General features: G+C 40.8%; 1 protein-coding gene across 4 annotated transcripts in view; it reads left to right on the plus strand.

The window, feature by feature from the left end:
- Positions 1-24,091, plus strand: part of DCAF5 (DDB1 and CUL4 associated factor 5) — a 104,983-nt gene that overhangs the window by 51,395 nt on the left and 29,497 nt on the right. For all 4 annotated transcript variants that reach the window (XM_068543683.1, XM_068543675.1, XM_068543677.1 and 1 more), the window contains one exon: positions 6,694-6,907. In XM_068543683.1, the coding sequence (XP_068399784.1) occupies positions 6,694-6,907 (214 nt within the window). The remainder of the gene's footprint in view (positions 1-6,693; positions 6,908-24,091) is intronic.

Consider the following 24,091-nt stretch of genomic DNA (forward strand, 5'->3'; position numbering starts at 1 on the left):
CTGGCTTTTTTCTTCCCCCTGCCAACCAGTATTCATTAAACTCTTCCTCTCCAGTTTTCTACACTGTGAGGTCAGGGCTGATGCTATGTAACATCTGTCAGACGGTAGGGCCAAGAATAGCTTAAGATAAAGATTAAATGGCTGCTTACAAAACCCCTCTCTATTTTTCACAGCTTAAAGTGGGGTTTTGAATAAGCAGGTCATCTGATGAACTGAGATGACTAAATGCTGAGTCCCTAATTCTGTAGAAAAGTCATGAGTGTCCTAGAACAAAACTGTTATGGCACTGCCTCTTAATTCATTTTGAGATCTTGCATAGGGTTGAGATCTTGGTTGGTTTTATGTGGCTTTTGGGATCCTCTGAGCCAAAGGCAAAAACGTGGACTGTATGTCACTTCAACTCTGGGTATGTCCCTGTTCTGGAAGTTGATGATTAGAGGCACTGCAATACCTACCATCCATGTTTGCTTCATGGAGGGACTAGATATGCCATTTGATTACCTGAAGATCTTTTTATCAGAAATTTAGTCTAGCACTTCTGCTGACCTCATTCAAACTTAAGTTTCTGGATGTTCAAAAAGGGAAGGAAATTTTACCATGGACACTGAACCTGTATCTATATTTCAACCCAGAGAGGCTTGGCAGTGGATCATGTTCTGAAGAAAATAAGTTTGTTTAGTCACAGATGACAGTGTGTCTTTCTCGGGCTTATTGTCCAATACTTCTGGTTTCCTCTAGAGAAGTCTCAGTCTTGGAACTGAGGACTGTGTTAGAAAAAACAAAAGAGAAAGCCCAGGTTCTTCTCCTTCCAACTCACATAAAAGAAATGGTTAAGGAAAATGTGGCAGGGACTTCCCTGGTGGTCCCATGGTTAGGAGTCGGCGCTTTCACTGCCGTGGCCACGGTTTCAGTCCCTGGTCGGGGAAGTAAAATCCCACAAGTGCACGCAGGGCACAACCATTTGAAAAAAAAAAGGAAGATGTGGTATATATATGCAATGGAATACTACATAGCCATAAAAAAGAATGAAATAATGTCATTTGCAGCAACATGGATGGACCTACAGATTGTCATACTAAGCGAAGTAAGTCAGAAAGAGAAAGACATACCATATTGATATCACTTACATGTGGAATCTAAAATATGATACAAATGAACTTATTTATAAAACAGAAACACACTCACAGACATAGAAAACAAACTTATGGTTACCAAAGGAGAAAGGGGGTGGAGGAGGGATAAATTAGGAGTTTGGGATTAGCAGATACAAACTACTATATATACAATAGATAAACAACAAGGTCCTACTGTATAGCACAGGGGACTATATTCAATATCCTGTCATAAACCATAATGGAAAAGAATATGAAAAGAAAAAGAAATATATATATATATATATATAAAACTGAATCACTTTGCTGTACACCAGAAACTTACACAATGTTGTAAATCAACTATATTTCAATTAAAAAAAAAAAAAAAGAAAGAAAAAGGTTAAGTGATCACCAAGATCTTGAACACACTTGAAGATGTGGGCTGTGACTTTTTGAACTTTTTCATTTTTACTTAATTCTAGTATCTTCTAGGATTTGTCATGTTCTCTGGGTTGTGTTATAGGAAGTACAGAATGCCCCTGTATTCCTTATAGGCCATCCTGTCCTAAAGCAGAAACTGGAGGGGAGAGATTTTCCCCTACCCGTGAGACATTGAATTTGCCTCTCTGGTTGTCTGATACCAGGTCTGATGCCTGTGATTTGGAGTAGCAGTGCCTTGACTCCAAGTGTTTCACAGGTGTTAGGAAACTTTCACACAGAAGCTCTGAGGAAATTCATGCCAGTGGGCTTTGGAAAATCTTGTTGGCACCGTCGATGAATTACTTAATCATGGATTTATGGAAATCTAGGTTCATGAAGCCAGATCTTGGAACGTTTACCAATGCTCTATCTTGTGCAGGACTTGATACTCCTAGTCACTTTTTCTGGAAACAGCCTTGGCTTGTTTCTCTTCTGTTCCAAGACTTTAGCCTTGGCCAAAGACTTTTTAAATTTTTCTTTTTATCCCACCAAAGCAATAAAGAAGTCCAATTGAATATTTTTGAGGGGCCAAAAACCAAAAAGCAAAAAACCAGGGGAACACACTAGTGAGGAATATTTTCCTGATGTTCTGAGGTTCTCTTGCTTTTTGTCCTGCGTCTTTTGCATGCTGACCCTTGGATCACCTCCTACCCCATTCTTGTTGCATTTTATGACAAATTCTTGGTTGAAGATAGGCTGGGAATAGATTTATTGCTTTTATTTTTCTTATAAGGATATTTTGTTTTTCTTTTTAAATCTAGTAACAATCATTTTATTTTACTTGCTTTTATCTTATTTATTTTTTTATTTTTTAACATCTTTATTGGAGTATAATTGCTTTACAATGTTGTGTTAGTTTCTGCTGTATAACAAAGTGAATCAGCTATATGTATACATATCCCCCCATATCCCCTCCCTCTTGTGTCTCCCTCCCACCCTCCCTATCCCACTCCTCTAGGTGGTCACAAAGCACCAAGCTGATCTCCCTGTGCTATGCAGCTGCTTCCCACTAGGGATATTTTGATTTGAACTCATTTTAACTTGTTGCTAGTCCTTTCAAGATACTGCTCGTCTCATTTGGGTGTGTAATGGTGGCCATTTCTCTGGAGGAGTGGAGATGGTGTGTACAGATGGAGTGGATTCTTGTGTACAGGTACCATCAGTTCTCCAAGAGGAAGTAAGAAACTTCTCCTTCAGGGAATGTGTTGAGGGCAGGGGAAAAAACATGTCAGGCGTTGTTGGTAGAGTGGAACTCTGATCTTAAAAGGAATTAAGAGTCCTTTCTGCTGTTAGACATGGGGCTGTAAAAAGTGCCATATTGTGTGGTTGGTTTTTCGCTGAGCCTCTAGTAATCTGCTTTCTCTCCACCTTATTTTCCCCTGTACACCCGCCGCCCCAAATTCCAAAATGGAACCATATTTTTCAAAGTGTGGTTTGAAAGTCACATGCATCATAATTAATTAAGGTTGCTAGTTAAATTCAGATTCCTGGGCCCACTTCTCAGACTGAATTAGAATATCTGGGGATGGATCCTGAGAATCTGCCTTGGTTTTTTTTGCCCATGTGGCTTGTGGGGTCTTAGTTTCCCCGACCAGGGATTGAACCATGCCCCCTACCGTGGAAGTGCGGAGTCTTAATGACTGGACCGCCAGGGAAGTCCCAATCTGCCTTTTTTAAAAGTCCCAGATGATTTATCATGCATCTTACCCATGGAATCATAAACAACAGGATCTTTGACATTATCTTTATATCTTGACTGTGAGGGGAAACTGCTTCTAAGCCTTTTCTTCCTGATGAACTAGATCATTCTTACCATTCTCAGCAGGAGGAGCCAGCTGCAGAACCCCTGCTGAGAAATTACAGTTAATGTAGCTCACTTTCTCAATTTCAGGTGTCAGTCTATCCCTCTGAAAGGATTTTTGCACCCAAACATGAAGTATTCAGTTTTAGTAGCTGCTGCTACAGTTTTTTGTTAGCTGCACCCCTAAAGACTCTAGGAGCAAGATTCCTATGTACCTACCCTCCCTGTGTGAGAGATAGGAGTTCCCTGCCCAGAAACTAAGAGAAAAGTTAGTGACTCTCATGGAGCCCACAAACAGACCCCTGTAGAGTGGCCAGATTGCCGACATAGGAGCTTGGGTAGGAATGGGATGGGCCCAGATGCCTGTCCTGGGCAGACTCCTGCAGGCCTGACTAGAATCTGCAGAGGAAGTTCCTGTTAACAAATGGAAAGGGTGTTGCCAGAGGCCCCAGCTTTCCTGTCAGGGATGCCTGAGCTGATGCAATCCCCTGCTGCTGTGGCTGACCAAGTTTCTTTTTGTTGAGTCTTGTTCCCACCCCCAACTCCTCTTCAGTCCTACAGATACTGGTTTATTTGCACACTCCATGCTGATCTTGAATTGAAAGGCTTTCATTGTTTTTGAGATCAGTGTTTAGATAACACCACATGCCTGTGGCAGCTAGGACACCCTGTAAAGGAAATGCCTGGGCTCTAACAGCCCCATCATTCATTCCCTGTATGTGAATGACTGTGGCCTGTGTTTAGGACATTATAAGAACATTGCTCTGCAGGGGTTATTACTTGGGGCCTGCAGGAGTACCAGGCTTCTCCTTGATGTTTAGAGTTCTGGAGACCGTTTTCTAAGTCACTTCTCTCTTTACTTCCCTTCCAAACATAAGAGGAGTAAAGTCTGTTTTGCCTAAGCCTTGTTTCCATACATACCTGCGGTACTAGAGCGTTCTTCCCTCTGGTGAGAAGACTGCTTTGGGGGACACAGGACTCACTGTGGCTAGTGGTGGTGCAGAATGTTTTTATGATTAGGCCAGGTTGGCAGCTTCCTTTGCACTGTGGTCCAGGGCCTCGTTTTCCCATGGGATATCTGCTTTCTTTTTTAAAAAACATTATAGTAATAATCTCTTTAATTTGTATAGCGCTCTGCCAGTTACAAAGATTTACACCACATATCATTTCATTATATCTGTATAATGATATAAATTTAACTGTATATAAAGAATATATTAAAGAGTCTTCAGAACCAAAATTAATATCAGAGTTTCAGAGAAAAGATGACTTCTTGGATTTATATTTAATACAACAGCATGTTGAAAACACTAAAGTTGTGAATTCAATTATGTCAAATGGTCAAACATGCTAACACTAATAGCAGGAGTAATTTATTCTCTATAAAACCTATAGACACTATTATAATTGTAAATTACTTTTAATTCCTTTTTTTTCACATTTATAAACCTTTTTTTTTCTCTTTTGGTTGTTTGCAGGTGTTTTTTTTTTTTTTTTTTTAGTTCAGTTTAGTTTTGTTTTTGAGATATCTCCTTTCTTGTCCCCTTAAACTTCTCCATCACTCTCTTGCCAGAAAAGAAATAAAAGAAAATGTGTTATATTCGTTCAGTGTTAAATCTCTTCTGGTAACATACAGCTCTTTAAGTTTTCACTTGGTAAAATGCTATTAAAACTTCTTCCTTAAAAATGTTTCAGATAAGTCTGGCAGGCTCTACTTTATGTATCTCAAGGCCCTTTCCAGCTCTGATTCCCTAAATTTATAACCTTTTTTTCTTAAACTACTAGAATCTCTTTATATGACCACAGTGTCTTGTGAAGCAGAGTGAGTTAATAGCACTGATGTGGCCCTCATTTCTATAGCATTCTCCGATGCATATACTTTTTTTTTTTTTAGTAAATTTATTTATTTATTTTTGGCTACGTTGGGTCTTCGCTGCTGCATGCAGGCTTTCTCTAGTTGCAGCGAGCGGGGGCTACTCTTCATTGCGGTGCGTGGGCTTCTCATTGCAGTGGCTTCTCTTGTTGCAGAGCACGGGCTCTAGGCACACGGGCTTCAGTAGTTGTGGCGTGCAAGCTCAGTAATTGTGACTTGTAGGCTCTAGAGCACAGGCTCAGTAGTTGTGGTGCACAGGCTTAGTTGCTCCATGGCATGTGGGATCTTCCTGGACCAGGGCTCGAACCTGTGTCCCCTGCATTGGCAGGCAGATTCTTAACCACTGCACCACCAGGGAAGTCCCTCCAGTGCATACAGTTAATCTCACTTTCTTACCAGTAATTTGGTGTTCCAAGAATTAAAGAAAGAAAAGTTGGTTGACAGGGACAATGAACAGTCATCCCTCTATAATAAAATAGTGTCATAATCAAGGAGACTGACTACTAGAAAGTTAAAACACACACCCTTTGTTACTTAGTACTGTATAATTGTTAATGTTCACTGCCATCCTAGTTAACACATTGTAAGTATCTTCTGAGTCATCAAAGTAAATTATTTGGAACCATACTGTGTGACTTTTTAAAAATGTTATGAACATTATGAAACTACAGAAGAATACTGGGTGAACCAGATCATACCACTCTCTAGTAGAAGCTGGGTAAATGGAATTATATATATTAGCCAAAGTATATTTTAAAGCTAAATATAAACTCTTTGGGAATTGTAAAGGGAAACAAGTCATCTTGCTTTTCTAATTGTTGTAACTGCTTGCTCTGTGTTTAATTTAAATTTTTTCTTTAATATTTATTCTTGAGTCGTGCCATATGAAATATAAAAATTCTCTGTAAACAGATTGAAAATTCAAAAATAAATGTGTAAGCAATAGAGTGATTATTATTAAAAAAAAATCCAGAATAAACTAGAGTATCTTTTCTTGGCTGATGGTTCTTGTATCGCTAATTCAAAGGACAAATATATTCCTTGAATACCATCCATGATTAGCCAGTTAGTGTGGACACCACTGACTTCCCAGAGTCTTGACAAGTATCTATTTGCTTATGTAGCTCAGGTAGATAAAAGAACTAATCATTTTAATATGTCTCTTCTTTCAAGATGCTTGTATTATCCTTTTCCTATAAATTTACTGGTAATTTGCCTTTCGGAGATTGAAGAGGGGAACCACCAGTTTAAATAACTTGCTTTAATGTAATCAAGGAGTCATCCCTGTCCTCTTTATTACCTTCTAGCCCACTGCATAAAACTAACTTTCTGCCAAAATTCAGATGTGCAAGCCTGACAGGAGGTCCTGGTACAAAATGCAGTGTTTTTTGCAGCCTCTTGTCCAGCCTGCCTCATGCCTGATCCCTGTGCTTTCTGCCTTCCAGTTCTCTCCTGCGCTATGGGGGCAACCTATCCCTCCAAAGTGCCATGAGTGTGCGATTCAACAGCAACGGGACCCAGCTCCTGGCCCTGAGACGTCGTCTGCCCCCTGTGCTCTATGACATCCACTCCCGCCTGCCTGTGTTCCAGTTTGACAATCAGGGTTACTTCAACTCATGTACCATGAAAAGCTGCTGTTTTGCCGGAGATCGTGACCAGGTAAGTGCCTTCTGCCGCCTGCATCCCACACTGATGCTTTCCTCTCAGATTTTTCTTTCTGTACTGGTCTTTATTTCTCTTTAGCCATGTCAGGTAGAAACAGTTGAGGGGAAACAGTAAGTGTCTGGAGACATTCTGGCTTAATAGTGAGTTTTTCCATCAGAGCTGCCTTTGGGTAATATGAGACACACACCATAAACCACAGTATGGTTCTGAGCAACCTAGCTCTGCCAAGTTTGTGAACAGATTTTAAGATTCTAAGAGTGTGTCATTTCACAAGAAAGGAGGAAGTCCATGGAAAATTAGCCTGCCAAAAATAGACACCTTTTTTTTTGTATCAGTGAAACACAATGATGAATGAAACACTGTAAGTACCCTCCAAGAGACATACATCCTGAATAGCCCCTTTGAATGGCACCTTTTTCTTGGATGAAATGGGCTGAGCAGCTTTGTTTGAGAGGAAGCCAGATGCTGACGTTTTTCCTTTTTATTGCCAGCATCACAACTGGGAAGGAGAACCCAAGCTGTGAGTTTCCAGCCTTTTCACAGTCTTACTGGGAATCGACATACTGATGTTGACTTAGAGCTGGCAGTTTAAAAACATACCTAGGGCTTCCCTGGTGGCGCAGTGGTTGAGAATCTGCCTGCCAATGCAGGGGACATGGGTTCGAGCCCTGGTCTGGGAAGATCCCACATGCCGCGGAGCAACTAGGTCCGTGAGCCACAATTACTGAGCCTGCGCGTCTGGAGCCTGTGCTCCGCAACAAGAGAGGCCGCGATAGTGAGAGGCCCGCACACCGCAATGAAGAGTGACCCCTGCTTGCCGCAGCTAGAGAAAGCCCTTGCACAGAGACGAAGAGCCAACACAGCCAAAAATAAATAAATAAATAATTAAAAAAAACAAAAAACAAAAAAAACATACCTATACCTTTGCTATACCTGTCTCTCTTGGCCATAGAAGTTCTAAAGTGGGTGTCAGTGAATGGATCAGTTGGACTGGTCTGAGTAATCAAGCTGAGTAAAGACAAATATAAAGAAAGATTGAACAAATAAATGGATAAATTTTTTTTTCTTCTCAAACACAACAAATCTTATTGCCGTTTCACATCTAGATTGGAAAAATAGAAACCTTAGTCTTGCTAATTCTTAGTGTTCTCTTTGGATCCATCAGCTATGTTAAACTTTGACATATAATTCTCACATGCTGTACTCCACTGCTTTAAAGTTATTTGTGGGCAAGGGGCATAAAAGAAATAGTTCTTTGAGAACTTGTGAAGACCCTGCTTTTTGAAGGCAGTAGCTAGGGTTTTTCTCCCTAGCTGAGGTAGAGGCTCCCCAGCATCATAGCTTAAAGATGAGCATATGTAGTAGGAGCACAATAAATGCTTTTTTAATTGAGTTGCATGTTAAAGAAACTGAGAATATCTTTTAAGTTGTCCAGGCTAGGAATTTCCCCTTTTACAAATAGAGAATATATATCTAAATTCAGAATTTATATTTGTCAGAGTCCTAGGGCCTACTTAGCTGCAGTCTACACTTAAAACCACTAGGTGGCCTCAGTTATATAAGCGATATCTCCTTGGAGAGGCCACAATGCCTGATAGACTTAGTTTTTATAGGCAATTTGTTTCTTGGGTGGAAAGAAGCAGTTTCTAGAGATGATCTGACTCACAATAGAATAGGTAATTTTTTTGCTCTGCAGAATGGTTGATTTAGTTTCATTTAGCTATGGAAATGACAACCAAGCCCCTGCCTCCCTCTCTACCTTTCTTCCTTGCTTTTGTTGATTTTCCGTCTTCTGTCAGACCTCTTATGCATGTGATTTTATTTCATTGAACAATAAAGAGCAGGCACTAATTGTAGAAATGTAGTGGTTTATTAGGTTTTATTACCGGAGACACAGGCCCTGAGAGAAAGGAGAAAGAGGTGAAGGAGAATGGATGTTGTGTTTTCTTTTAGTTCCTATGTTAGCAGCCAGAACCTGCCTGTGTGGAGTCCTTAAAAGACCCAGAACAAAGGCCTCTAACCAGTATGTAAGAACACATAGGCCATGGTTTCTCCACCTTGGCACTGTCAACATTTTGGTCAGATAATTCTTTATTTTGTGGGGCTGTCCTGTGCGTTGTAGGATAATTAGCAGCATCCCTGGCCTCTCCCCACTAGATGCCAGTATCATCTCCCCCGGCTGTCACCCAGACAACCAAAAATGTCCCCAGACATTGCCCCCGATTGAGAACTTTTGACCTAGGTTATAATTACCCACTTTGAGATACAGGGGGACAGGTACAGATACTGCCATAGGCAGAGCCACACAAGGTGTTTTGTGGTGGTCCTGGTTATCTACATTGACAAGATGTAGTTGTTTTGGCCTTTCAGGTTATATATAATGATAAAAACATTGAATGGCTTTTGATTTTCTCTATTCAGATTTGACTGTTATGTATGATTTTTGTCCTATGGGAAGAGTTTGTGGGTAATATATCCTTTCTGACAAACTAGACTGCTTTTTGGTTGGGATAAGTGGTTTGCCATGGATAGAGGAGGATGGGAAGTCATTGAGTCTAACTTCAAATCCATTTCAGAGTTAAAGTCTGTTTATATTCCCTATATAGATTATCAGAAGTATATAACCTAGGGAATAGGAAGTACAGAGATTTATGTTGGGCTGTTTTCTTCACTCCTTAGGGACTAAGAAATGTAGTTAATTCATCATTATCTTGTCTCCAATGCCTGGCACACTGAGAGCACAATAAATATTTGTGGAAGTGAATCTTGAGTACTTTGGTCAATGTGTGGTTTTTAGCTTTCCAGGCCTAAGCCTTGTATAACTGTAAGTCAGGATTGATAAGTACCTGTTTTCCTGCTCAACTTCCAGGAGCTTTAGGAAGATGAATTAAATAATGGATTTTCAGTGAAACTAATCTGCTGAGCTTATACTTTCTAAGTGTAGCACAGGAGGCCAAAATTATTGGCTCATTCCTGAAACATGTCTCTCAAAAGTGATTTATGGGCTCTGACTTTCCACACTCAGGGCTAAAGCAGCAGCTGCCACAGTTATAGTATGATCTGCAGGACTGATATGTGTATTCTTTGGCTGGTTCAGACAGGATCTTTTTAGCTGCTTTCAAATTCCAAAGCCTACCCTTTCCTTATATCGGTCTTTATATTTGATCTTTTTCTTGTATGCTTTGAGTACGCCCACAGCCCGAGGCTCTGTGCTCTGGAACTCTTCATTTAGTCCTAGGCTGGGTAAGTAACCATCCCAGAGAGGAATCTGCGAACTTCCATAATAGGAATGAACATGGTCAAGAAAGGCAGTAAGCGACCTATCTATCTGAGACAGTCTTCTGGCTTTTAATTACAGTATTACTCAGTCCACACAAATCAAACCATTATGCCAGAGAGCCTGTACTTCTTATAAGACTGTCCTAGGTTCACTAGGTAATTCATTAGCCCCAAAATGAAACTAACATTTCAAGATCAGAATAAAGCATAAAACCGACTGAGCCTACTTTGTGTCTTCCCCATGCTCATTGCCACCATTGTAGATCAATTCTAATTATAGAGCTATTAGAGATCATTTTGTACAATCCCTCCTTTTACAGATGAGAAAACAGGCTTAGAGAGGGTAGGTATACAAGTTAAGACATGTACAAGTTTGAGTAGGACTGGAACCCAGATTTTTGAGCTCTCAGTAGAGACTCCTTTTCACTATAGAAAAGGTCACAACGTAATGCCTTAAGCAAGGCAAGCAGCAAAAATGAGTGAGTTGGGCTAGAAGTAAACAACAGTGAGTAGTGGGGACCGCGGCCAGCTGGAGAGCCCACCCCATCCTAAATCTAAGTGAATGCCATATAAATGAAGCTTTGACTCAGCTTCAGCCCATTGTTGCCAGGAGGGCCTTTGGTTTTTTTCAAGGGAAGCCAGAAGTAGAGATTTGTTACGTGACGTTTCCTGATTTTTAAGTATTGCAGCAAATTCATACTTCATTGTATGAATTAAACAAACCTGTGTACCATAACACCTATTCTTTTCTAGAGCCACCAGTTTCAAACCTCTGTGCTTCAGCAGGATGTTTTTCTGTCATGTTTAGTTTCATGCTCTGTCACTAATTCATAGGTGAGTGGAGACACATTCCTTTTTCCTGTTTCCTACTGAACCTTTCCTAACTTCATGCCTTTTCATCCCCTCCATCTTATAAAATAAGAAAGCAGATATTTACTGAGCATCTACTGTGTGCCAGATGCTGTGGTAGACACATTCACGTGACTGCCAGTTCGTACCCTCTTTGAGATTTTCATTCAAACCCCTGTATATACACTCTGTCATCCCCACTTTTGGCTAAAAATACATGGTTTGTTTATTGCTAGTATAATCTTATTCAAGTTCGATAACTTCTATCATCAGATAAGGTGACATGAGTGACATCAGATTGGTTGGGCATCAACAGGAACAATTAGCCCCAAATAAAGCCTTAACTTTTTTTTTTTTAAAGGCAGCCCACCTTCTAATCTTGCAATATAATGAGGAATCTTTTAGTAAAACAGCAAACAGCATTCCTTCCTCTGGAGGCTGCCTGAACCCAAAGGTTCTCCTCCTTGCTTTTCTATCATACTTGGATTTTTTTGTTTTTCATTTTCTCCCTGAAGCCTGACTAGGTACATTCTGTCTCCCAAGCTTCACACTCCCCTCTGTATACTTAGTGAGCCAGTCTCTTAACAGGGTTAAAAAAGAAGGCCAGTTTTCCACCTGCTAGCTTTTCTGGCACACACTTGTAAGACAGCACCCAGCTTTTGTTCCCTTTCTTTCACAATTCCTTAAACGGCTCTTGCCCTAGATTGCGAGAGTCCAGCAGAGCACCTCAGGCTTCTGGGAAATAAGTCTTTCAGGCTAACTGGTTTGTGTGGCCTGGAAATGGACAGTGTGGTAATTTAAGTCTTCTCTTTCATTAGTCTCATCTAACACCTGGCCTGGTAATCCCTACATCTTGCCGAAAGTGGGATAAGGAAGGAAGGAGAAAGAATAATAAAGTTTTCTTGAAAGGGCTGAGCCCTGGAGTGTCTGAACATTGGGATCACTTACAGAGGTCTTTCTTTTGAACTTGACAGATGGCAGAGCCCTAAAATCATGATAATTATATCATCATATCTCATCCCCTGGAAAAAAGAGCTGACTTGTACCCTGTGAATCCAACAAAACGGCCTTGAATACATGGCTTGGCCTCAGACATTACGTCACCACTCAACCTTTCTGTGTTGACATTATACGGGTATAACAGAGGTGTAGGAATTTGCCAGGAAGTGCACTCCAGGCCAGTAAAGGAACCTAGGAAGTTATAACTCCGCTTTTTTTTTTTTTTCTGATAACTCCATGCAGCCCTGATTAAGCTCACGTGGGGGCCTGGCATGCCATATGTTCTCCTGAAATAAAGGTGCACTTTTAATAGGGGAGATTCAACTCTCAGATTCTATCCTTTGACTTGCTTTGTGTCTTTAAGCTAACTTTTTCTTCTTCTCCTTGCCTTTCTTTTATATCATATATTTTTTGCCCTTTAGCTTCTAAAGCACTTTCATGTCATACTAATCCTCCCAGGAACCTTTGGGTATAGTTGAACAGGTTTCATCCCCATGTGAAACTAAGGTCTAGAGTAGTTTGAAACTGCAAATCTAATCAGTAGCTGAACCAGGACTAGACTCAGTCCATTGCCTATGATTGTACCCTCTTCCTCGTAGGCCTGCTGCCACCTGTGTTTTCAGATCAAGTGGCGATAGCCTCTTCCATGGGCTGATGAGGAAGAGCTGAACACAGAATGTTACGGCAGAGGAATTCCTTGTTGTATGTATTTTTTAGGTGAATATTTTAGGAGACTCTTTACTTTATAAAGAGAAGGTAGCATGAAGATAACTTGTTTATTAAATCAGCTATTTGTAAATCTTTTTGACTCCTGAACCTCTTTGAAAGTCTAAAAGCTTTGAACGCCATTTCAGAAAAATGTACATATGCACATCGTTTTGCATGTAATATTAAGGAGTTTATGGAATTCCTGAAAACTAGGGGCTTCAGGTATTAGCAATCCTGGATTAAGATTTTACTCAAGGATTAAACCGTCTTTTAGTTCATTTACTGATGTAGAACTTAGAAAGCTTACAGGGTTTTGGAGTATATGCAGACCTGCTAGATAATAGTCTGGTTTTTAATTGTTAAGCTGAAAAGGACCACTAGGTGACCTGATTTCCTCTTAGGAACAAATGGAATTGATGTGATCTGGTGATACAACATGGCAGTGCTCCTTTAATATATAGTTCCTGACTAGGAGTTTGGGCTCCACTAGGAAATCCCTGGTAGATATTAATGATGGGAACAGAGTATAACCTGCTCTACCTGCCCCATTCTCCTTGTAGAGTTTAAGTAGCTTTACCTCTTTTTTGGGTATCTTAAAAAAAGGGAAAAGGGAAATAATATTCCTTCCTCTGAAAGACTGGAGACCTTTGCTTGAATAAAGAATATAAATACACATTTGCAGACTGAAATGAGTGATACCATCTCCCCACTTCCCAGTCCCCAAGTATAAAAACTAAGGCCCACAGAGGAGAACTTGATTGTTGAAGGCCGTTTGGCTGATGACCCCTCATCTTGCCCAGGTTTCCAAAAGAGTTTTGCCAAACAGAGATTCATCTTTAAGTAATGCAGCCTGCTTTGTTACAAGCAGCTGTTAGAGATTTAGAGCATTTTTTTTTATTTCTTCCCTACTGATTATTCAACAGTTATTGGCTGTCTTTATGGAACTTTTTTATTATTATTAATAGAATTTTTCCTACTCAGAACCCATAAAAGTTAGTTATTTTAATAAACCAAAGAATCCAGGAGCCTAGTGGAGCTGAAATGGCAAATGATCCAAAGAAGCAAAAATCATGTAACTTCACGTGCCAAAAATAGTGTTAATCTTATGGGTATGCATATTTGTGTGCTTTTATTGGTAGCCAATGGAATTGTATTTTCTCTTACCACAATTAAAATCAAATAAACCTATGGCTTTGGCCATTTCCAAAGAAAAATTTTCCTGTTCGCTTTGGATAGTATTTGTGACAGGCTCTGGGTATAAGTGATATGATCAAATGTATATTATATACCAATTGGCAAACCTTTTACTGAAAATAATCTTATAGAGAGCACATCACAAAATGGTTCAATCATTTTTTTCCCCCTTCTGACAAAGGTCAGGGAGAAATGAGAGCTGTGTTTGATTTAAATGTTAAATAGCAGTTTCTCTGCTGTTGCTGATCCAGGCTAGAGAGCCATCTGGTTTTTCTATCCTATTCAATACAGTTAATTAGACAGGCGTGCCATTTACTGGAGAATAATTAATCAATTACTATGGGAGGAACCTTGGAGAGAACTGTGTAAATTGATCGGTACTCAGTGAATAATAGCTGATTGATATGTCTCTTTCTCCATCAGCAGATATTGGGGAATATTAACTGCTGTGCACACACACATACACACACGTTACACTTACACACACGTATATCATATACATATATTTTACTTAGAGAAGTGGAGTGGAGAAATTGATCAGAAAGAGATTTCTCTGTTAGCAAAGAACCTAAGACATATTCTGGGTTATTTTTGGAGTATATCAGTAGATGGCCTGTTCCTCCTGCATGCTAGAACTTTTTCCTCTTTTTAACGTGGATTTTGGGTGGGTGAGAAGTGGGAGGCATTTTTTTGGTTTCAGGAGTTCTTGGAGGGGACACTGGGCATTATAGCAGTCTACCAGAGTAGGGAGTATTATGTGAGTGACTGTTTTCTCTAAAGGTTAATAGATTGACAGAGGACATGTGGGCAAATAAGATAGTGACAGGGTGCTAATATGGTTTTTTTTCTTTTTGGTTGTTGTTGGTGGTGGTGGTCATGGTGGTGGCTCCTTGAAATCTATTAAGAGAAGCAGTTGTTGCTCTGTCCCTGTGCTTGAACAAGTTAATATCTCCATACTGACAGTGGATTAGATAAAATGCACTGGCCTCAGGTTAGCTCTACTTAAGATGACTGGGCTGCATCAAGATCAGTAAACAGGCTGCCCTCTTGGGCTACGGAATGAATGAACAGTGAGAGATGGGGTTAGAGTGTAGCCAACCTTTAACCTTTGTGGCCAGCTGGGAAGGATTGTGGATGGTGTGGATCCACACAACAACTTATGCTCATTTTTGCATTGGTATCACCCATCTTACCCACAAAGCCAAGTTAAAATTAAGTATGTCTTCCACTCTCTGATCTGAAGTAGGCTGTGGGTCTCCTACCTCGTCCTATCCCCCATACCTCAAAGCATTTGGGGAAGTGGGGCTTCTATTGCCTAGATAATGGACTCCCTAAAACATTCTTTCTCATTTGGAGCCCTGCCTTATCTATCTCTGTTAGGATACAAGGTGAAACACTCATGTGAAGTGAGTTGGGTTTTTTTTTTAATTATTTTATTTATATTTTACTTTTGTCTGCATTGGGTCTTCGTTGCTGTGCGTGGGCTTTCTCTGGTTGCGCGAGCGGGGGCTACTCTTCGTTGGCGGTGCGCGGGCTTCTCATTGTGATGGCTTCTCTTGTTGAGGAGCACGGGCTCTAGGCACGCCGGCTTCAGTAGTTGTGGCTTGTGGGCTCTAGAGCGCAGGCTCAGTAGTTGTGGCGCATGGGCTTCGTTGCTTTGCGGCATGTGGGATCTTCCCGGACCAGGGCTCGAACCCTTGTCCCCTGCATTGGCAGGCGGATTCTTAACCACTGCACCGCCAGGGAAGCCCCCTGAAGTGAGTTTTTAATTTGTCACTCACCCCTCAGTCAGAGGCTTCAGCCTCCTTCAACCTGGGAGGAGAGGAATCTTTCCAGCTGCTCTGATGATGTTAAATGTATCTCTGGACTCAGTCCACTTGAAATGATGTTTATTTCTGCAAAGGTTTAAAAAGAAAGAAAGGGAAGGGAGGGGAGGAGGGAGAGAAAGAAAGAGAGATAAAGGAAGAAAGAAAGAGAGGAAGGGAGGGATGGAGGGAGGGAAAAGAGAAAAGAAAAAAGAAAAGAAAAAGAGCTCCGTTGGCTACCTTGTGGTTTTTTTGTTGGTGGTGTTATTTGTTTGTTTGTTTGCTGCTGCCACGCGCATGCAGGATCCTCAGTTCCCCAACCAGGGATCAAACCCGTGCCCCCTGCAGTGGAAGCACGGAGTCTTAACCAATGGACCGCCCCTACCTTGTATTTTAAAATAGCCCAGAGCTCTGTCCCTTCTCCTGGAATATTCTTCTGTTCTTCTCCCAGATAGCCATATAACTTGCTCCCTCATTTCCTTCAGGGCTATGCTCAAAATGCCATATTATCAGAGAGGCCTTCTGTGACTACCCTGTATAAAATGAAACTAACCACCCCCAGCACTCCCTACATGCCCTAACCTGCTGTTTAATTTTTCTCTGTAACACCACCACTGGACACATTACATACATATATTCTTTTTAACTTTTTTTCCCCTACTTACTCTTCACTCACATTATATATGCATAAAATTCTTTTCCTCTCCCCACCCAATGAAATGTAAGTCACATGAAGGTAGGGACAGGGTCTTTTTGATCAGTCCTTTCCCTGGGACAGTGCCCAACACTGTAGACATAGTAGACATTCAGTAAATACTTGTTTAATGAATAAACGGATGAACTCATTTTTATTTCACTCTCTCAGCGGTATCCTAGGCAGCCAACTTTTAATGTTGGAAGGGGCCCAGCAGACAACCAAGAAATGCCATGAATGAATTCCTCAGGGCAGTTTTGTGATTCCGGTGTGTGTGAACAGTTAAACAGTCTGACTAGCCGGCAGTGGGTCGAGACCCCCTCCTTGGAAATTATCCTGAGCTGTTCCCTTGTGGTGGCTGCAAGAGGAAGAAAGGGGTCAGGAGTTGCCCTTGTCCCTGAGAGGAAGCCTGTACATTGTACTCATTTTCCACCTATTTCTGGAGCTGTCATACTAAATCCAAGAGGCCTCAACTCTGTGGGAGTTTTCTTCCTTCTAAGGCAGCCTTGTGCGTCAGCTTTCTGTCTGGGAGTCCCCTTTTACCTTTTCATGGCTTTCCCTGGTGAATAGTTGAGCAAATGGGAAAGCACTGATCCTTTGCAATGAAATAGTAAAACCTCTGATAAGCCCAGCCTTGGTTCGCTCTTTTTTAATATTTATTTTTCATTTGTTTAGTCTGGGGAAGATATTGGGGAGGGGTGTGCACAGGGTAACAGGAATTCTCTATATGAAGTTTTATAGCCTCTTTTAAACACAGAGCATGAAATGAGGAGCTGTTGAGTAATAAATATGTTTTATATATAAATTATTAGTGACAGTTCTTTTGTGTTCCCTCCCCCATGTGTCTTAATTTGGGTTCAGGTTTCAGGTGCAAGTAATTTATTTGGAAATGCAGTAAATATCAGAGGAGTGGAAAAGTGAGATAGGGAAAAGAAGGATGATTCAGTGAGCCAACTACAACTGTGGGCAATTGGAGTTTGATTCTGAGGGGAAAGGGTATAGAACACACACTTCAGGGTTATTCTACCTGGGATCTAGGCAGCTGGGATATGAGTCATTGCTGGAGCCTGCTCTCAGGGAGTGTTCATTCCCTAGAGTACCCTGCAGCCTCTGGAGCTTTCGAGAAGCCCTTAGGCAAAGAGATATGGATACTGGCAGTTGGAGGTCAGGTACACTAAGCAGTAAGGCCTGAGGGACATGAGCAGGATATGAAAGAGTGAGTTACCGTGCTTCCTGTTTCTGTTAAAACAGTAGACTACATGAGCACCATAGCTTTATCTTTCCTCTTTCCTTTGCCTTTTTCTACCACATCTTTACCTATGGGTGGCTCAGGGCTCAAATCTGTCTTGCCTTGACTTTTGTGAATCAGCAGGCACCTTATTTGTCATAATGGCACCTAGTGATCTCGACTTCATGGCAGGGTAGCTGTGTACCTACATGTGTATTTTCTACTTGGTTTAAGCTCCTTGAGAACCCAGGTACTACCTTATATATCTTTGTAAACACCAGAGTGCCTGGCATATAAGTGCTCGGTTCGTGTGTAATTAATGAATTTTTCCCCCTAACTATTGATAGTAGGTAGTTTTGCCAAACAGGCTGTGAGAGAAAAGCCTTTGGGCTCCTGAATTCCAACTTCCTAACTTCAAACAAGGTAGTGTCATAAACTGCAGGGAGTTACTGGATGGACCCTAAGTCAAGACAATGAGGGTTCATCTTTTCTTTTTTTCTTCTATTTTTAAGGGAAAAATATTTAAGTATATTGTAGTGATAAGTACATTAACATTGTTGTGTAACCATCAGGAGAATCTATCTCCAAAGGTTTTTCATCTTGCAAAACTGAAACTCTGTACCCATTAAACACTAACTCCCCTCCCTCCCCTGCCCCCAGCTCTTGGTAACCACCATTCCACTTTGTCTTTATGAATTTGACTACTCACTTACTCTAGGAACCTCATAAGTGGAATCATACAGTATTTGTCTTTTTGTAACTGGCTTATTTCACTTCTCATAATGTTCAAGATTCATCCATGTTGTAGCTTGTGTCAGAATTTCCTTCCTTTTAAAATCTGAATAATATTCCATCGTGTGTATGCACCATGTTTTGTTTATACATTCATCTCTTGATGGACACTGGGGTTGCTTCCCTCTTTGGCTGTTGTGAATAAAGCTGCTATGAACATTGTTATATAAATATCTCTAAGAGATCCTGCATTCAGTTCTTTTAGCTGTATACCCAGAGGTGGAATTGATGAATCATATAGTGACTTTACTTTTAATTTTTTGAGGAACTATTTTCCGTTTTTTTGATAGTAACCATCCTAATGAGTGTGAGGTGGTATCTCCTTGTGGTTTTGATATTAATTTCCCTAATGATTAGTGATGTTGAGCATCTTTTTGTGTGCTTGTTGGCCATTTGTATATGGCCATTATACATTTCTTCGTTGGAAAATGTCTCTTCAAGTACTTTGCCCATTTTTAAAATCCTGAGGTCTTTGGTTTCTGTTGTTGAGGAAACTTTTAAGTTGAAGTGTAACATAATTAGACTTTGAGTTTCCTTATTTTCAACATACTTATGTAGTGACTCGTCAAGCAACCGTGAGCCAGCAGTTTAGGGACTTTCAGCTCTGATCTGGCTTCCATCATTCCTTCACAGAGTAATCATAAAATCTTAGAACTAAATGAGCCTCAGAGGGTATCTTAGTCTGTTATGGCTGCCACAACAAAATACCGTGGACTGGGTGGCTTATAATGTCAGTAATTTCTTTCTCACGTTGTGGAGGCTGGAAGTCCAAGATCAGGGTGCCAACCTGGTTGGGTTCTGGTGAAGGCCGTCTTCCTGGTTGCAGCCTGCTGACTTCTCACTGTTTCCTCACATGGTGGAAGGGCCTAGGGAGCTCTGCCGGGTCTCTTTTACAGGAGTGCTAATCCCATTTATGAGGGCTCCACCCTTAAGGCCCAATCACCTCCCAAAGGCCCCACCTCCTAATATCACATTGGGCATTAGGATTTGAACATGTGAATTTGGGGGGACACAAACATTCAGACCATAGCAACGAGCAACCAGATGAGGAAACTGAACCCACTTCTTTTTCAACTGTGCCCTGAGCCAAATCACCTAGCCCCTGTGGATAGCATTTTCTTCATCTTTGAACATGAGTTTCTTTCCCTCCTTTCTCATGTTATTACTAGTGTTTTGAAGACTGGTAAATTGATTTTTAATGATTACGAAGTATTTAGTAATGTATTCATTAGGCATGAGGTTGTGTATATGTTGGACTTACACTTTTTGGATGTTCGCAGTGTCATTTTTAAGTCAGAAATTTTCTTTAGAAAACTGTAGGCCTTTATTTTTCTAGGGGAATAAGCAGATGGGACCAAACGGCGGGAAGTAATGCTGACCTAAACTTAAAGCAAAGCACTTTTGTTAATCTTTGGAAATAAATGAACTCTCAGAATTGCTCACTGGTTGCTATTAGACAGTGCTCTTATGAGTCCTAATTAAAACAGATCTGGCTTAGTGTCCTCTCTTTCTGAGATCAGGCAGTTTGAAGCTGCCTCATAAAAGGGGATTGCTTATGTCTCTGGCATTAACTCATAGCTGGGTTGGCAATGGCTTCCTGCTCAAAGATGTAGATGACAACAGGGAAGTTCAGGGTGCTTGGGCTTGCATAAAAGATGTCTGGGAAGCTCCTAAGTTTAAAAAAAGTTTTTGAGAGATTGGTTCAAGATGGCAGAGTAGAAAGACGTGCTCTCACTCCCTCTTGCGAGAACAACAGAATCACAACTAACTGCTGAACAGTCATCAACCGGAAGACACTGAAACTCACCAGAAAAGATACCCCACATCCAAGGACAAAGGAGAAGACACAATGAGACGGTAGGAGGGGCGCAATCACAATAAAATCAAATCCCATAACTGCGGGTGGGTGACTCACAAACTGGAGAACACTTATACCACAGAAGTCCACCCACTGGAGTGAAGGTTCTGAGCCCCACGTCAGGCTTCCCAACCTGGGGGTCCGGCAACAGGAGGAGGAATTTCTAGACAATCAGACTTTGAAGGCTAGCGGGATTTGATTGCAGGACTTCGACAGGACTGGGGGAAACAGAGACTCCACTCTTGGAGGGCACACACAAAGTAGTGTGCGCATCAGGACCCAGGGGAAGGAGCAGTGACCCCGTAGGAGACTGAACCAGACCTGCCTGCTAGTGTTGGAGGGTCTCCTGCAGAGGCGGGGTGTGGCTGTGTCTCATTGTGAGGACAGGGGCACTGGCAGCAGAAGTTCTGGGAAGTACTCCTTGGCGTGAGCCCTCCCAGAGTTCGCCATTAGCCCCACCAAAGAGCCCAGGTAGGCTTCAGTGTTGGGTCGCCTCAGGCCAAACAACCAACAGGGAGGGAACCCAGCCCCACCCATCAGCAGACAAGCGGATTAAAGTTTTACTGAGCTCTGTCCACCAGAGCAACAGCCAGCTCTACCCACCACCAGTCCCTCCCATCAGGAAACCTGCACAAGCCTCTTAGATAGCCTCATCCACCACAGGGCAGAGAGCAGAAGCAAGAAGAACTACAATCCTGCAGCCTGTGGAACAAAAACCACATCCACAGAAAGACAGACAAGATGAAAAGGCAGAGGACTATGTACCAGATGAAGAAACAAGATAAAACCCCAGAAAAACAATTAAATGAAGTGGAGATAGGCAACCCCCCAGAAAAAGAATTCAGAATAATGATAGTGAAAATGATCCAGGACCTCGGAAAAAGAATGGAGGCAAAGATTGAGAAGATGCAAGAAATACTTAACAAAGACCTAGAAGAATTAAACGACAAACACCTAGAAGAATTAAAGAACAAATGAACAGAGATGAACAATACAATAACTGAAATGAAAACTACACTAGAAGGAATCAATAGCAGAATAACTGAGGCCGAAGAACGGATAAGTGACCTGGAAGACAGAATGGTGGAATTCACTGCTGCGGAACAGACTAAAGAAAAAAGAATGAAAAGAAATGAAGACAGCCTAAGAGACCTCTGGGACAACATTAAACGCAACAACATTCACATTATAGGGGTCCCAGAAGGAGAAGAGAGAGAGAAAGGACCCGAGAAAATATTTGAAGAGATTATAGTAGAAAACTTCCCTAACATAGGAAAGGAAATAGCCACCCAAGTCCAGGAAGCGCAGAGAGTCCCAGGCAGGGTAAACCCAAGGAGAAACACGCCGAGACACATAGTAATCAAAGTGGCACAAATTAAAGACAAAGAAAAATTATTGAAAGCAACAAGGGAAAAACGACAAATAACATACAAGGGAACTCTCATAAGGTTAACAGCTGATTTCTCAGCAGAAACTCTACAACCCAGAAGGGAGTGGCATGGCATATTTAAGCTGATGAAAGGGAAGAACCTACAACCAAGATTACTCTACCCGGCAAGGATCTCATTCAGATTCAGTGGAGAAATCAAAAGCTTCACAGGCAAGCAAAAGCTAAGAGAATCCAGCACCACCAAACCAGCTCTACAACAAATGCTAAAGGAACTTCTCTAAGTGGGAAACACAAGAGAAGAAAAGGACCTACAAAAACCAACCCATAACAACTAAGAAAACGGTAATAGGAACATAATATCGATAATTACCTTAAACGTGAATGGATTAAATGCTCCAACCAAAAGACAGGCTGGCTGAATGGATACAAAAACAAGACCCATCTATATGCTGTCTACAAGAGACCCACTTCAGACCTAGGGACACATACAGACTGAAAGTGAGGGGATGGAAAAAGATATTCCATGCAAATGGAAATGAAAAGAAAGCTGGAGTAGCAATACTCAGATAAAACAGACTTTAAAATAAAGACTGTTACAAGAGACAAGGAAGGACACTACATAATGATCAAGGGATCAATCCAGGAAGAAGACATAACAATTATAAATCTGTATGTATCCAACATAGGAGCACCTCAATACATAAGGCAACTGCTAACAGCTGTAAAAGAGGAAATTGACAGTAACACAATAATAGTGGGGGACTTTAACACCTTACTTAAACCAATGGACAGATCATGCAAACAGAAAATTAATAAGGAAACACAAGCTTTAAATGACACAATAGACCAGACAGATTTAATTGATATTTATAGCACATTCCATCCATAAACAGCAGATTACATTTCTTCTCAAGCACGCACGGAACATTCTCCAGGATAGATCACATCTTGGGTCACAAATCAAGCCTCAGTAAATTTAACAGAATTGAAATCATATCAAGCATCTTTTCTGACCACAACGCTATGAGATTAGAAATCAATTACAGGGAAAAATAATGTACAAAACACAAACACATGGAGGCTAAACAACACGTTACTAAATAACCAAGAGATCACTGAAGAAATCAAAGAGGAAATCAAAAAATACCTAGAGACAAATGACAATGAAAACAAGATGATCCAAAACCTATGGGATGCAGTGAAAGCAGTTCTAAGAGGGAAGTTTATAGCAATACAAGCCTCAAGAAACAAGAAAAATCTCAAACAATCTAACCTTACACCTAAAGGAACTAGAGAAAGAAGAACAAACAAAACCCAAAGTTAGTTGAAGGAAAGAAATCATAAAGATCAGAGCAGAAATAAATGAAATAGAAACAAAGAAAACAGTAGCAAAGATCAATAAAACTAAAAGCTGGTTCTTTGAGAAGATAAACAAAATTGATAAACCATTAGCCAGACTCATCAAGAAAAAGAGGGAGAGGACTCAAATCAATAAAATTAGAAATGAAAAAGGAGAAGTTACAACAGACACCGCAGAAATACAAAGCATCCTAAGAGACTACTGCAAGCAACTCTATGCCAATAAAATGGACAATCTGGAAGAAATGGACAAATTCTTAGAAAGGTATAACCTTCCAAGACTGAACCAGGAAGAAATAGAAAATACGAACAGATCAGTCACAAGTAATGAAATTGAAACTGTGATTAAAAATCTTCCAACAAACAGAAGTCCAGGACCAGATGGCTTCACAGGTGAATTCTGTCAAGCATTTAGAGAAGAGCTGACACCCATCCTTCTCAAACTCTTCCAAAACATTGCAGAGGAAGGAACACTCCCAAACTCATTCTGTGAGGCCACCATCACCCTGATACCAAAACCAGACAAAGATACTACAGAAAAAGATAATTACAGACCAATATCACTGATGAATATAGACGCAACAATCCTCAGCAAACAGAATCCAACAACACATTAAAAGGATCATACACCATGATCAAGTGGGATTTATTTATCCCAGGGATGCAAGGATTCTTCAACATATGCAAATCAACCAAAATGATACACCATATTAACAAACTGAAGAAGAAAAACCATATGATCATCTCAATAGATGCAGAAAAAGCATTTGACAAAATTCAACACCCAGTTATGATAAAAGCTCTCCAGAAAGTGGGCATAGAGGGAACCTCCCTCAACATAATAAAGGCCATATATGACAAACCTGCGGCAAACATCATTCTCAATGGTGAAAAACTGAAAGCATTTCCTCTAAGATCAGGAACAAGACAAGGATGTCCACTCTCGCCACTATTATTCAGCATAGTTTTGGAAGTCCTAGCCACGGCAATCAGAAAAGAAAAAGAAATAAAAGGAATACAAAT

Source organism: Eschrichtius robustus, chromosome 1 (genome assembly GCF_028021215.1).
Source record: "Eschrichtius robustus isolate mEscRob2 chromosome 1, mEscRob2.pri, whole genome shotgun sequence".
In the NCBI taxonomy this organism is placed as follows: Eukaryota; Metazoa; Chordata; class Mammalia; order Artiodactyla; family Eschrichtiidae; genus Eschrichtius; species Eschrichtius robustus.